This window comes from Lepidochelys kempii, chromosome 1 (assembly GCF_965140265.1).
Source record: "Lepidochelys kempii isolate rLepKem1 chromosome 1, rLepKem1.hap2, whole genome shotgun sequence".
Classification (NCBI taxonomy): domain Eukaryota; kingdom Metazoa; phylum Chordata; order Testudines; family Cheloniidae; genus Lepidochelys; species Lepidochelys kempii.
The window spans coordinates 263,556,441-263,571,809 of NC_133256.1; the positions used below are offsets into that span (position 1 = coordinate 263,556,441).

Consider the following 15,369-nt stretch of genomic DNA (forward strand, 5'->3'; position numbering starts at 1 on the left):
ACCTGCGGACACGGGAGGTAAACAAACCAGCCCGGCCTGCCAGGGGATTTCCCTGAACAAGCGGTGTCCCAAGTTTGGGAAACACTGCTCTAGTGGATATTTTAGCAGCCTCAAGGCCATCGACGATGGCCATGCCATTGAATGATGATGCCATTCTGGAGCCTATAAAGCTCTATGACAGACTCCTGCATTGGGGGAGGTTTAGATTGGATATTAGGAAAAACTTTTTCACTAAGAGGGTGGTGAAACACTGGAATGCGTTACCTAGGGAGGTGGTAGAATCTCCTTCCTTAGAGGTTTTTAAGGTCAGGCTTGACAAAGCCCTGGCTGGGATGATTTAACTGGGAATTGGTCCTGCTTTGAGCAGGGGGTTGGACTAGATGACCTTCTGGGGTCCCTTCCAACCCTGATATTCTATGATTCTATGATTCTATGATCCCTCCAACCTACTGCAACGAGGATGGAGAAGACTTTGTCCCTCCCAAAAGGTATGAATTTTTGTATACATGTCCCCCAGTGGGCTCGCTGGTTGTTTCAGCAGCAAACAAAAGGAAGAGGCAGGGTCAACAACGACTGACTCCCAAGACTAAAGATGTAAAAAAAACTCAACCTTTTTGGCAGAAAGGTCTACTCAACAGGGAATCTCCAGCTCAGGATCGCTAAACATCAAGCATTCCTGGGCTGGTATGATTTCAACTCCTGGAGTGCAATAGCGAAATTCAGGGAGCTTTTGCCACCGGAGTCCAAGGGTGAGTTCTTGGCCCTAGTTGAGAAGGAGAAATCAATGGCTAAGGCATCCCTCCAGCAGACTCTGCAGCCCGTTCCGTGGCTTCAGCAGTGACCATGAGGTGAAGCTCGTGGTTTCAGTCTTTGAGGTTGTCCTATGAAGTTCAGCAGACAATTCAGAACCTTCCATTTGAAGGCAAATCGCTTTTCTTGGAGCAGACAGACTCGAAGCTGCATAGCTTAAAGGACTCTGGAGCCAACCTTAAATCCCTGGGGCTGCATACACCAGCCCCCGCCAGGAAGCATTACAAGCCCCAAGGCCCAACCAATGGCTTGCTTCTGTTCACCACAGCAGAGACAGGGTACAGCAGGAGAAGGAACAGAGAATACTAGAGGAGGCCTCTGTCCCAAACCTCGTCTGCCCCAGTGCCTGCCCCACCCCCACGCCCAAGACACTCGGCAAGGTCTAAGCAGGCCTTTTGATTGGATGCTCGGGGATGACTTCCCAGGATGTGGTATGGATTCAATTTCTCTGGAGTTTGTGGTCTGGTTATCCCACCTCTATCGGGTGTGGGCCCTCATTACCTCAGATCGCTGGGTACTATGCATGATAGCTCAATTCACTTGTTCCCCTTTTTCCCACCCTCCCTCCCCATCTCTTTTCAGGGACCCTTCTCATGAGAAACTTCTAGCCCAGAAGGTGCAGTCGCTCCTAAGGGCAGGAGCAGTGAAAGAGGTTCTGCCAGAATTAAGAGGCCAGGGGTTCTGCTCCCATTACTTCCTAATCCCAAAAGCCAACGGCAACCTCACACTGATCTTGGATCTCCAAAACCTCAACAGATTCATGAAGAAACTAAAGTTTCGCATAGCCTCCTTGGCCAGCATTATCCCTTCTCTGGATCCAGGGGACTGGTTTGTTGCTCTCCACTTGAAGGACGAGTATTTCCGTATTGCTATCTTTTGGGGACATAGAAGGTTCCTACGGTTCATTGAAAACCACAGGGACTACCAATTTACAGTACTCCCATTTGGCCTGCCAGCAGCTCCTCTTGTATTCACGAAGTGCATGGCAGTCACAACCTTTCTCAAGAGACAAGGAGTTCAGGTCTACTCCTACCTAGACGACTGGCTGATCAGAGGTCGATCCAAGGCCCAGGTGGAGGCAAATGTAAAGTTAATACAGTAAACTTTCCAGGACCTGGGGCTGTTGATAAACATGCAGAAATCCATCCTTTCCCTGATTCAAAGGATAGAATTAATCAGGGCTGTCCTTGACTTGACCTAGGCCAGAGCCTTTCTCCCAGAAAACCAGTTCAGAGCTCTAGGGGCACTCATAGAGAGCCTGAGGAGTCACCCCATCACCACAGCAAGAAACTGCTCAAAGCTTTTGGGGCATATGGCATCATGCCTCTCCAATCTTGGCCAGCATCAGTATACATACCAGGTCGACACCGTCTGGACAAGGTGATCTCACTTCCCCCCATTGGTTGAGTTCAGGATCCTGACGCAGGTAAGAAAGGTAAGCAGCAGGATACGGACCCTGGACTTCAGGAAAGCAGACTTCGACTTCCTCAGGGAACAGATGGCCAGGATCCCCTGGGGGACTAACTTGAAGGGGAAAGGAGTCCAGGAGAGCTGGCTGTATTTCAAGGAATCCCCGTTGAGGTTACAGGGACAAACCATCCCAATGAGTCGAAAGAATAGTAAATATGGCAGGCGACCAGCTTGGCTTAACGGTGAAATCCTAGCGGATCTTAAACATAAAAAAGAAGCTTACAAGAAGTGGAAGGTTGGACATATGACCAGGGAAGAGTATAAAAATATTGCTCGGGCATGTAGGAATGATATCAGGAGGGCCAAATCGCACCTGGAGCTGCAGCTAGCCAGAGATGTCAAGAGTAACAAGAAGGGTTTCTTCAGGTATGTTGGCAACAAGAAGAAAGCCAAGGAATGTGTGGGCCCCTTACTGAATGAGGGAGGCAACCTAGTGACAGAGGATGTGGAAAAAGCTAATGTACTCAATGCTTTTTTTGCCTCTGTTTTCACTAACAAGGTCAGCTCCCAGACTGCTGCGCTGGGCATCACAAAATGGGGAAGAGATGGCCAGCCCTCTGTGGAGATAGAGGTGGTTAGGGACTATTTAGAAAAGCTGGACGTGCACAAGTCCATGGGGCCGGACGAGTTGCATCCGAGAGTGCTGAAGGAATTGGCGGCTGTGATTGCAGAGCCATTGGCCATTATCTTTGAAAACTCGTGGCGAACCGGGGAAGTCCCGGATGACTGGAAAAAGGCTAATGTAGTGCCAATCTTTAAAAAAGGGAAGAAGGGGGATCCTGGGAACTACAGGCCAGTCAGCCTCACCTCAGTCCCTGGAAAAATCATGGAGCAGGTCCTCAAAGAATCAATCCTGAAGCACTTGCATGAGAGGAAAGTGATCAGGAACAGCCAGCATGGATTCACCAAGGGAAGGTCATGCCTGACTAATCTAATTGCCTTTTATGATGAGATTACTGGTTCTGTGGATGAAGGGAAAGCAGTGGATGTATTGTTTCTTGACTTCAGCAAAGCTTTTGACACGGTCTCCCGCAGTATTCTTGTCAGCAAGTTAAGGAAGTATGGGCTGGATGAATGCACTATAAGGTGGGTAGAAAGCTGGCTAGATTGACGGGCTCAACGGGTAGTGATCAATGGCTCCATGTCTAGTTGGCAGCCGGTATCAAGTGGAGTACCCCAAGGGTCGGTCCTGGGGCCAGTTTTGTTCAATATCTTCATAAATTATCTGGAGGATGGTGTGGATTGCACTCTCAGCAAATTTGCGGATGATACTAAACTGAGAGGAGTGGTAGATACGCTGGAGGGGAGGGATAGGATACAGAAGGACCTAGACAAATTGGAGGATTGGGCCAAAAGAAATCTGATGAGGTTCAATAAGGATAAGTGCAGGGTCCTGCACTTAGGACGGAAGAACCCAATGCACCGCTACAGACTAGGGACCGAATGGCTAGGCAGCAGTTCTGCGGAAAAGGACCTAGGGGTGACAGTGGACGAGAAGCTGGATATGAGTCAGCAGTGTGCCCTTGTTGCCAAGAAGGCCAATGGCATTTTGGGATGTATAAGTAGGGGCATAGCGAGCAGATCGAGGGACGTGATCGTTCCCCTCTATTCAACATTGGTGAGGCTTCATCTGGAGTACTGTGTCCAGTTTTGGGCCCCACACTTCAAGAAGGATGTGGAGAAATTGGAGAGAGTCCAGCGAAGGGCAACAAAAATGATTAGGGGACTGGAACGCATGAGTTATGAGGAGAGGCTGAGGGAGCTGGGATTGTTTAGCCTGCAGAAGAGAAGAATGAGGGGGGATTTGATAGCTGCTTTCAACTACCTGAAAGGGGGTTCCAAAGAGGATGGCTCTAGACTGTTCTCAATGGTAGCAGATGACAGAACGAGGAGTAATGGTCTCAAGTTGCAGTGGGGGAGGTTTAGATTGGATATTAGGAAAAACTTTTTCACTAAGAGGGTGGTGAAACACTGGAATGCGTTACCTAGGGAGGTTGTAGAATCTCCTTCCTTAGAGGTTTTTAAGGTCAGGCTTGACAAAGCCCTAGCTGGGATGATTTAACTGGGAATTGGTCCTGCTTCGAGCAGGGGGTTGGACTAGATGACCTTCTGGGGTCCCTTCCAACCCTGATATTCTATGATTCTATGATTCTATGATCAGTGATTTCCACCCTGCTTTGGTGGCTGGACACAGGAACAATATGCTCAGGAGTCCCATTCTTGAGATCCCAACCATCAATGTCTTTCATGACAGATGTATCAGGGGACCCTCAGAACTCAAGGCCTCTGGGCCCCAGAGGAGCTCTCTTTACACATCAATGTGAGGAAACTGAAGGTGGTACGCCTAGCATGCCAGGTGTTCCAACCCCACCTGGAGGGCAACTGCATGTCAGTCCTCACAGACAACACAATAGCAATGTTTTACATAAACAAGCAGGGTAGAGCGCGATCCTTTCCCCTGTGCCAGGAGACACTTCACCTGTGGGAATTCTGTATAGCCCATTCGATCCACCTTGAAGCCTCCTATCTCCTAGGGTCACAGAATGAGTTAGCAGATCACCTCAAGAAAACCTTTTCCAGCCATCACAAGTGGTCCATTTACTGCCCAGACATGAACACTGTTTTCCAGAGGTGGGGAACTCCCCAGGTAGACCTGTTCATGATTAAGTACAACAGAAAGTGTCTTCAGTTCTGCTCCTTCCTAGGCCACAGGTCAGGGTGACTCACAGACTCCTTTCTCCTCCCTAGGATAGACCGACCCTTCTATGCATTCCCTCTCATCCCTCTCATACACAGGGTGCTGCTGAAGGTCACAGGGACAGGACACATCTTACCTTTATAGCCCCAGCCTGGCTGTGTCAGCAGTGGTTCATCACCCTCCTAGATCTCTCGGTGGACACACTAATCAGCCTGCCCCTGTTTCCGGACTTGATCTCTCAGAATCACAGCCTTCTACATCAAGGCATGGCATGGAAGCTCCATGGCTGAACCCAGCAGAACTGGCTTGATCCATGCCAATTCACGAGGTGCTTTTAGGGAGCAGAAAGCCATCTACTAGAGCCACTTACCTGACAAAATGGAAGAAATTCTCTATTTGGTCAGCACAAAAGGGTGTTTCACCTACCAAGTCATCACTGCCCTTCATTTTAGAGTACATACTCCATTTAAAGCAGCAAGGCCTAACTGTGTCATCCATAAAGGTCGATCTAGCTGCAATCTGAGCCTTTCACCCATGGGTGAACGACTGGCCAGTCTTCTCAAACTCAGTCTGTGGCCAGTTCCTTAAGGGGCTGGAATGGCTGTACCCCCAGGTATACCAGCCAGCAGCACCCTGGGACCTCAATTTTGTGCTGGCAAGGCTAACAGGACCCCCGTTCAAACCACTGACAACATGCTGTCTGCTCTACCTCTCTTGGAAGGTGGCCTTCCTAATCATCATTACTTCTGCCAGAAGAGTCTCAGAAATCCGAGCTCTTACCTCTGAGCCACCGTACACGATCTTCTTCAAGGACAAGGTACAGCTGCAGCCACACCTATCCTTCCTGCCAAAGGTGGTCTTATAATTCTATAGTAACTAGGATAGCTCTCTGCCAGTCTTCTATCCTAAGTCACTGTCATAACCATACAGCTATGGGTAGCTTAGAATTCCTCCTTACCTGTAAGGGGTTTAGAAGCTCAAATAACCTGCTTGGCACCTGACCAAAAGGACCAATGGGGAAAGATAATACTTTCAAATCTTGAGGGGGGAAGGTTTTGTTTGGGGTGTTCTCTTGGGAAGCGGAGAAGCATCAGGTCAGAAAACTCCTCCTATAAACCATCCTAAAAGTCTCTCTTATTACAAAAATTGTAAGTAAAAGCCAGGCAGGGCGTGTTAGATTATCTTTTGTTTTGCCTGTGAATTTTTCCTTTGCTGGAGGGAGGTTTATTCCTGTTTTTTGTAACTTTGAAACTAAGCCTGGAGGAAGTTCTGCTGTGTTTTTGAATCTTTTGTTACCCGGTAAAGTTATTTTCCATCCTGATTTTACAGAGGTGATTTTTACCTTTTTTTAAAATAAAATTTTTCTTTTAAGAACCTGACTGATTTCTCTATTGTCCTAAGACCCAGGGGTTTGGGTCTGTGATCCCTTTGTAACCGATTGGTTAGGATATTATTCTCAAGCCTCCCCAGGAAATGGGAGTTTAAGAACTTGGCGGGGGAGGGGGGGCAGGAGGATATTTTGGGGGAATAGGAACTCCAAGTGGTCCTTTCCCTGATTCTTTGTTAAATCACTTGGTGGTGGCAGCGTACCCTCCAAGGACAAAGAATTTGTGCCTTGGGGAAGTTTTAACCTAAGCTGGTAGAAATAAGCATAGGGGGTCTTTCATGCTGGTCCCCACGTCTGTAACCTAGAGTTCAGAGTGGGGAGGGAACCCTGACTATAGTAACTAGGGTAGCTTTCTGCCAGTCTTCTATCCTAAGCCACACACTAACAGGGAGGAACAGAGACTCCACTCATTGGATGTTAGGCAAGCGCTAGCCTTTTATATAGAAAGGACTGAACCCTTTCAGAAGTCCACCCATCTGTTCATAGCCATTGCGGACAGAATGAAAGGCCGTCCAGTCTCGGCCCAGAGAATCTCATCATGGATCACTTACTGTATCCACACATGCTACAACCTAGTGAAGGTCCTAGATCCTCCATTGACAGTCCATTCTATAAGAGCTCAAGCATTGGTGGCAGTGTTTGTGGCAGAAGTTCCAATTCAGGACATCTGTAGAGCAGCAACATGGTCATCAGTCCACATTTTCACATCACAGTACACCATCACCCAGCAAGCTAGAGACGACGTGAATTTCAGCCAAGCAGTTTTACAGTCAGCGTGCCAATGAACTCTGAACCTTCCACCTGCACAGCTGTTTGGGAGTCACCTACATTGGAATGAACATGAGCAAGCACTCGAAGAAGAAAAAATGGTTACTAATTTTCCATAACTGTTGTTCTTTGAGATGTGTTCCTCACGTCCATTACAACCCCCTGTCTCCTGCCTTCCCTTCTGTCGTAGTTAGCCCACAAAAAGGAACTGAACGGGTGGCAGGGCCCTATATACTGGTGCTATGAAAGCGCGACTCAAGGGGACACCAGAGCCAACTCAACAGATACCATTGAGGGAAAACTTTCTGGTGGCAGTGCTCGGGGCGAGCACACACCTACATTGGAATGGACCTGAGCAACACATCTTGAAGAACAACAGTTATGGAAGGTTAGTAACAATTTTTTTATAGTGGATCACAAACTAAATGTGAATCAACAGTGTAATACTGTTGCAAAAAAAAGCTAACATCATTCTGGGATGTATTAGTGGGAACATTGTAAGAAAGACGTGAGAAGTAATTCTTCCACTCACTCTATTCAACACAGATAAGGCCTCAACTGGAGTACTGTGCCCAGTTCTGGGCACTACACTTTGGGAAATATGTGGACAGACAGGATAAAATCCAGAGAAGAGCAACAAAAATGATTAAAGATGTAGAAAACATGATCACAAGGAAAGATTGGAAAAAATTGTGTTTGTTTAGTCTGGAGAAGAGAAGACTAAGTGTGGATGTGATAATAGTCTTCAAGTACACAAAAGGTTGTTATAAAGAGGAAGGTAATAAATTGTTCAGCTTAACCACTGAGGACAGCACAAGAAACAATGGGCTTAAATTGCAGAAAGGAAGATTTATGTGAGACATTAGGAAAAGCTTCCTAACTGTAAGGATAGTTAAGCACTGAAACAAATTACCTCAAGAGGCTGTGGAATCTGTGTCATTGTCTCAGAACAGGTTAGACAAACACCTGTCAGGGATGGTCTTGATAGTACTTAGTTCTGCCTCAGTGCAGGGGACTGGACTAAATGACCTATCAAGGTTCCTTCCAGTCCTACATTTCTATGATTCTATGACACCAGCATTCAGCATGAGAATTCATGGTGCCTACATATGAGCTGATGAGTCAGTCATCATTCCCTAATGCTAAGTGCTCGTGTCTCAGATGATGCACTCCCTTCCAGAACACATGCACCAGTCATGACTCTAGCACTAAGTGATGTTAACACAGTTCTGTTCCTACCCTCAATAGTAGCTATTCTGGGGGGCAGCATTTGCTATTATAGTGCCAGTTCAGCAAAGCACTTTGCATTGAAGGCGATGGGACTTAAGTGCATATTTAACTGAATTGATTTGCTGAGTAGAGATGGATTTAAGTGCATACCTAACCATTCTTTTGAATCAGGGTTTATGCCCTTGGCATGAAGGATTAGTGTTCAGTACTTCAGATGTTCAATCCCCTCCTACTGGGCAAAATTGTTTTTTACCTTTAAGTCTTTTGTGTGGGAGTTATTTTTTTATTAGTAATTTTCAGCTAACACTAATAGTTTCCATTTATTGTAGCTTTCTGTTTTAACATAATACAAACAATAAAAGGAAAGCTATAAAACAGAAATCTATATACCAAAAGTGGCCTGCCCCTAAAATCCTTTAAAAACAAATACACACAGGCTTTCTGGATGACTGGGCTGATTGATTCTATGATTTCATTTGGATTATTCTAACTTTTGGGTTGTTTTGATGATGTTTGGTTAAAACTAAAGCTTCTCCACCCCTCTTTGCTCCATTTCTAAAGAAACCAAGCAATGTATGCTGTGTACTATAAATTACACCACTATTGCTGTGTAATACCATGACTATTTTAACTCTGATTTAATCAGATTTATTTCTTATCAGAGATTAATCCACCTCTTCTTTTATGTGGGAATTTATTTGGCATTTCTGTCTTTTGTACCCTGCAGGCCTCCTCAAAAAATTACCATCTTTAACCTTAGTCTAAGAGTTATCCACTTACGAATTATAAATCCAGATGTCCAAATATTTAGGTCAAAATTTTCCAGTTGTGGGTGTGAAGAGTTAATATTTACCTGTTAAAACCAGCTGAATAAAAATTTAAAACAGATTCGAGACCAGAGGTTCTTAACCTTTACTGCAGCCTACACCCGTTTAGTTCTCAAAATATGTTTTCGCACCCCTTATCAAAAATCAAAATATGTACTCGCATCCCTTATCAAAAATCATTGAAGTAGGTCAGTTCTTTAAAATTAGATATATTTTTGTTTGTATATTACAGTAATCATTAAAAAATGTATAATGTTAATAAATACATAGGTTTGATGAAACAAAGTAGTTGTACTTACGTGCCTGTGCTTAATTTGTGTTTTCGATGATTTACCTTCTAAAAAAATCTGGCAAGTCTCACGCCCCCAGAAAGGACATCTCGCACCCCAGGGGATGCATGCACCCCAGGTTAAGAACCACTGTTCTAGACTTACCAGCAAATACTGATTTATACAAAAATAAACTGGATTTTTCCTGACACTTTCAAACTCTTCATTCCCTCTGCTCCACCTCCAACCATCAGGTGAGCATTGTGCATGTTTATCCTAACGAGTGACACAAGACTGGTGGGCTGTGCGGAGTAGCCAGCTGAAAGCAGTGTGAAAAATCTTCCCCCAAACCTGAGCTTTTTTACCAAAAATCCCTCCCCTGAATTAAAAAAAACAAAACAGTAAAGCTCAAACTCGGTCATATGATCCCATGATAGCAAAGTACAAAGATGTATCTTTATATATTCCTCTCCTTGAGTCGACCCAGAAAAGACCATGGTTCTAGTCAAGGAGGGCTGACTTTGATTCCATCAGCACTACTCCTGTGCTGACTATAAAAGCCACTCACTATTTTTGTGGTCCTGTTGTAACCTGAGTTAACTGATTCAAGTGATTTGGCAGTTAGATAACACCTTTACAGGTGTCAATATAGACCAGGGGTGGGCAAACTATGGCCTGCGGGCCAGATCCGGGCCGTCAGGGCTTTGGATACAGCCTGCAGGATTGCCACCTCTGTGGTGCCGTGGGGCTAAGGCAGGGTCCCTGCCTGCCCTGGTCCCCCACCGCTCCCGGAAACGGCCAGCACCATGTCCCTGCGGCCCCTGGAGGTGCGGGGGAAAGAAGGTTCTGCGCACTGCCCTTGCCTGCAGGCACCGCCCCCCCGCAGCTCCCATTGGCTGGGAACGAGGAACTTGGGAGCTTTGGGGGTGGTACCCCCAGGCCAGGGCAGAGTGCAGAGCCCTCTGCTCCCCCTCCCCCAGGGGCCACAGGGACGTGGTGCCGGCCACTTCTGGGAGTGGCACGGGTCCAGGGCAGGCAGGGAGCCCTCCTTAGCCCCGCTGCCCACCGCTGCCACCCTGGAGCCGCTTCAGGTAAGCGGCACCGGGCAGGAGCCCGCACCCCGAACCCCTCCTGCAACCCTCCTGCCCTGAGCCCTCTAACTCCCTGCTTGAGCCCCCCTGTCGCACCACTCCTGCACCCCAACCCCCTGCCACACCTCGCACCCCACCTGTACCCCAACCTCCTGCCATAAACCCCCAACCCCCTGCCATGAACCCCCTCCCACATGCTGCACCCCCTCATGCACCGCAACCCCCTGCCCTGAGCCCCATTGTACACACCACACTCCCTCCCACAGCCCAACCCCCTGCCCCAGACCTACATTCATGGCCTTGCATGCAATTTCCCCACCCAGATGTGGCCTGCAGGCCAAAAAGTTTGCCCACCCCTGATATAGATGCTCCACAAAAGTTCGTTCTAGAACACACACATTTGTGGTTTACCTGAGGCCTCAGGATGCAAAGCACTACACTATGGCCTTGGTTTTCCAAATGTCATGGGGGGCACTAAATCATTTTGGATAACTGATTTCTGGCAATAGAGGGAATTTTCAATGAAAATAATAGAAGTTGGGGGGACATGACTCTGTTTTTATCCAGACTCCAGTTACCCAAGACAGTGGAACTTCATAGAAATGTAAGGTGCTACTGTTTCTCATCCATATAAATTCTGGTTTGTTTGCTAGGTAAAATCCAAGAAGAAGTGCATGAAAACGAAGAAAGAGAGGAATTCCTATCTAGTAACACTGGAAAAGAACCATACAAACTATACTCAAGAGCAAGTGGTAGGGCATGATTATTTCAGGGGTTATATACGTGCTAGACAGTGAATTGTAATAGCATTTCTCCATCCAACAGAATTAGGAGGATCACTAGAACCTTACAGTTTTGCATTAATGACTGCATTGTGAATTACTACACTTTGCAAATTAGCCAGTAAGCAATCAAACAATAAAAAAGTAAAGATGGTGCAATACAGATCCTGCAGGATACAGAGTATCACCTGTGAAAGACTAAAGTCAATGGGTGTTGAGGATGCTCAGCACTTCACAGAATCAGGCCTTTATTTGGTGAATTTCAGTTCTAATTACTTCCAACCTCACCTCACATTCTTCTAACATATGTACTGTAGTATATAGTGTAAAAACAATTAAATCTTATTCATATGAACTTTCACCATGCCATTTGCTAGTCAATTTTTGCTGAGATGTGGAAAGAGACTAAAAATTTCTTGTGCACATTGTACATTGTGTGGATTATCGTTTCTACTGTATGTAGGATAGTAGCAAGAAACAGTAAACTGTTATGTAAGCTGCTACTTGGGGAAGATTAATAACTTTTGCCAAATCTGTTCAAAAGCATAGTAAATCATCATTTCTGGGAAAAAAATTACTACAATTTGAGCACTTGCTGTCTGATGCAGTATGTTGTGCAATACTAATTTAAGTAACAAGATCAGTGATCTTATCAACATCCCCTCTTGTGGCCTTCAAGAAATGGCCACAGAATTTTGTATAATTTGTTAGAGCTGTCAGAAAAGGGTTAGGACTTGAATTGCCACAGATATCCTGGGTCACTATTTAAGTACATTGTCCAACTCCCCTGGGGGGAAGTTTGCATGCAGCCCTCACCCACACTTTGCCTGACCAAGTCTAGAAAACTAAAATAGCTCACAAATTTTAAAGAAAAAATAGTAATAAGTAAACTGCTTTCTCCATGATATGCCTTTTTGAGTTGTATGTATACTCTAGTGTTGAGGGTTTTATTAATGGTTTAGATCAGAGAGGTCCCCAATCTGTGGGGCACTCTCCCGTAGAGGGGCACAGAGGAACATTCAGGCGGATACGGCTGGGGCCTAGGCCAGCCCCACAGGGAGCGGGGAGGGAGTGCCACCCAGCTCCACTCCTGGCCCGCGCTCCAGCTGCCAGCCCCACACCCGGGGCTCCAGCTACCAGCCATGGCTGCTGGCCCTGGGCCCTGGCTGCTGACCTCAGCCCCTGGCCTTGGCTCTGTCCCCGTCCCCAGCTATGACCCCAGTCTTGGCCTCCTTACTCCTGTCTGTGTCCTCTCCTCCCAGAGCTGTGGCCCTGCTCCCGACCCTGGCTCCAGAGGGGTGGGGACACGGACAGGGGTAAGGGGGGTGCGAGATAAAAAGTTTGGGGAACACTGGTTTAAGTAGATTGATAAAAAGATGCCTCACAAGCTGGGTTGTGCTCTGTGCTACGTATACATAGCTTCCTCTACAGGAACCCGTATATTAATTTTATGAAATTACAAAAGAGTGGCAACCGTGCCACCAAGACTACCTTGCACCCTCGATCCCAGGAGTTACAAGACAGGTATGCAGAGTTGAGGAAGAGTGGGGCCTGCTACCAGTTCGAGGTATGTTTGTGTCCAGGATTCATAACTGGTTTGTGACTAGAACGGTAAGAGGAAAGCACTGATCTTCAGCGGTTTGCCCACACCTCATGTTTTTAGCATTGGAACCCTAGTATTCTGTACCACCCTTTTCGTGAGCTGGAATATTTTTCCTTATGTGTTAAGATGGTTATTTATTGTTTTCCATTTAGAGAAAAGCCAAACCATCGGAAGAGAATTTTCACAGCATCACTAAGAACAGAGGAAATGGAAGCAAAAATGTGAGGGCTTTTCAATACTCTAAACTATGGAGGTGCCTTCTTTCAGCTTAGGAAGTTGTTCTTTATCTGACCAGAAACTAACATATGGGCAGCTTAATTCAGAAGGAGTGAGTTTGGACACACTGTTGTGATAAAACAACAATACTTAATCGGAAAAAGATCACTTCTCTTTACAGTAAAATGTATCTATTTTAGGTCACAGGTTTCCAGCTAAAGGAAGGTACCCACATCCAAGAATCTGAGAGAGGCCAAAGATGCTAAAGTTCAGTCTCCACTAGCATGTTATTTGATAGCCTTGCCCTTTCTGTAGGGACATGCACTGGGGCAGAGGATTTGACCAGATCCCCTCTGACCTCAGAAGCCACCTACTACTCTCCCTCCACTTCTGTAAAAACTTTCTCTCCATGATTTCCTTCCCTTTATGGGGATTTCTGTCAGTCCTTTAAAATGTTACATTCTTCTGGCATTTCTCCATCAATCATAGAATCATAAAATAACAGAGTTGGAAGGGACCTCTGGATGCCATCTAGTCCAACCCCCTGCCCAGAGCAGGACCAATCCCAACTAAATCATCCCAGCCAGGGCTTTGTCAAGCCTGACCTTAAAAACTTCTAAGGAAGGGGATTCCACCACCTCCCTAGGTAACGCATTCCAGTGTTTCACCACCCTCCTAATGAAAAGGTTTTTCCTAATATCCAACCTAAACCTCCCCCACTGCAACTTGAGACCATTACTCCTTGTCCTGTCATCTGCTATCACTGAGAATAGTCTAGATAAATCCTGTTTGGATCCACCTTTCAGGTAGTTAAAAGCACTTATTAAATCCCCCCTCATTCTTCTCTTCCATAGACTAAACAATCCCAGTTCCCTCAGCCTCTCCTCATAACTCATGTGTTCCAGTCCCCTAATCATTTTTGTTGCCCTTCGCTGGACTCTCTCCAATTTCTCCACATCCTTCTTGTAGTGTAGGGCCCAAAACTGGACACAGTACTCCAGATGAAGCCTCACCAATGTCGAATAGAGGGGAATGATCACGTCCCTCGATCTGCTGGCAATGCCCCTACTTATACACCCCAAAATGCCATTGGCCTTCTTGGCAACAATGGCACACTGTTGACTCATATCCAGCTTCTCGTCCACTGTCACCCCTAGGTCCTTTTCTGCAGAACTGCTGCCTAGCCATTCGGTCCCTAGTCTGTAGCGGTGCATTGGATTTTTCCGTCCTAAGTGCAGGACTCTGCACTTGTCCTATTAAACACTTTGGGGCCTGTAAAGAGGAGGGAAAAAAGAGGGTTATTGGGGTTCTAGAGAAAAAGGCATGGATGATTCTAAATAACCTTTGGAAACCATTTCAGCCCAGTGTTCTGAATATCAAAATATTTGCACTATTCATATGTGATGCCGATTCACATACCTTCCTACCTTTCAAAGGAAGTAACATGATACTTAGCATGTATTAACTGACCAAGCTAGCATCTCTTGTGTTTAATTATGTCAAAAGCACACTGTCAAAGTTGTTGGATATAAAATCTGACTCTCTTATAACAAGTAGCATGTTTTAATTAATACTTTAGTACACTTTATACAAATACATGTGCCCAATCATGTTCCCCTTAAAGTCCATGGGAATTTTACCAGTAGGTCAAATGGAATAGAATTGGACTTCTGGCATATCAATGGCAAGACCACTGCTGAGTGATCATAAAATAAATCTTCTCATGTGCAGGCAGTAAATTGAAATTTACAAGAATCCTGCTCTTTCAAATACACTGCCTCCTAACAGGAAAGAAACGATACCATCACTCATGTCTAGAACACGCAAACACACCACAATCAGACACACTGTTGGTAGGCAGGCCAAAAGACAGTTCCCATAAATTGTTGCATTACCTAAATGCTGTTGGCCAGGAACAGCTATGTAGCAATCAGATGAGTGTGCTGTTAACCTAGCCAAGTTTAAAGGGGATCCATGGAAGGACTCAGGACTTTGTTGTAAATGTAGTGGCCTCAGGACGGGTGGTATTATTATTATTATTATTTATTTAATAATTAGAAATGTATAACTGATGATTCTGTTTCAACGTATCCTATCTCACAAGTCCCACAGGTAAAGTTACACATGTGCATTAGTGTTTGCAGGACTGGAGAATTAGACTGCAAGCCCTAAAGCTTCAGGGGAAGTATTGTATCTTTCTGTGGGGGTTGGCAGAACT

At 45.8% G+C, this 15,369-nt stretch overlaps 1 protein-coding gene across 1 annotated transcript in view; it reads left to right on the forward strand.

Annotated features, from left to right (window-relative positions):
* Positions 1-15,369, forward strand: part of AGBL3 (AGBL carboxypeptidase 3) — a 68,998-nt gene that overhangs the window by 40,741 nt on the left and 12,888 nt on the right. Inside the window, exons 13-14 of the mRNA XM_073330928.1 lie at positions 11,204-11,302; positions 13,088-13,156. Coding sequence (XP_073187029.1) covers positions 11,204-11,302; positions 13,088-13,156 — 168 coding nt within the window. The remainder of the gene's footprint in view (positions 1-11,203; positions 11,303-13,087; positions 13,157-15,369) is intronic.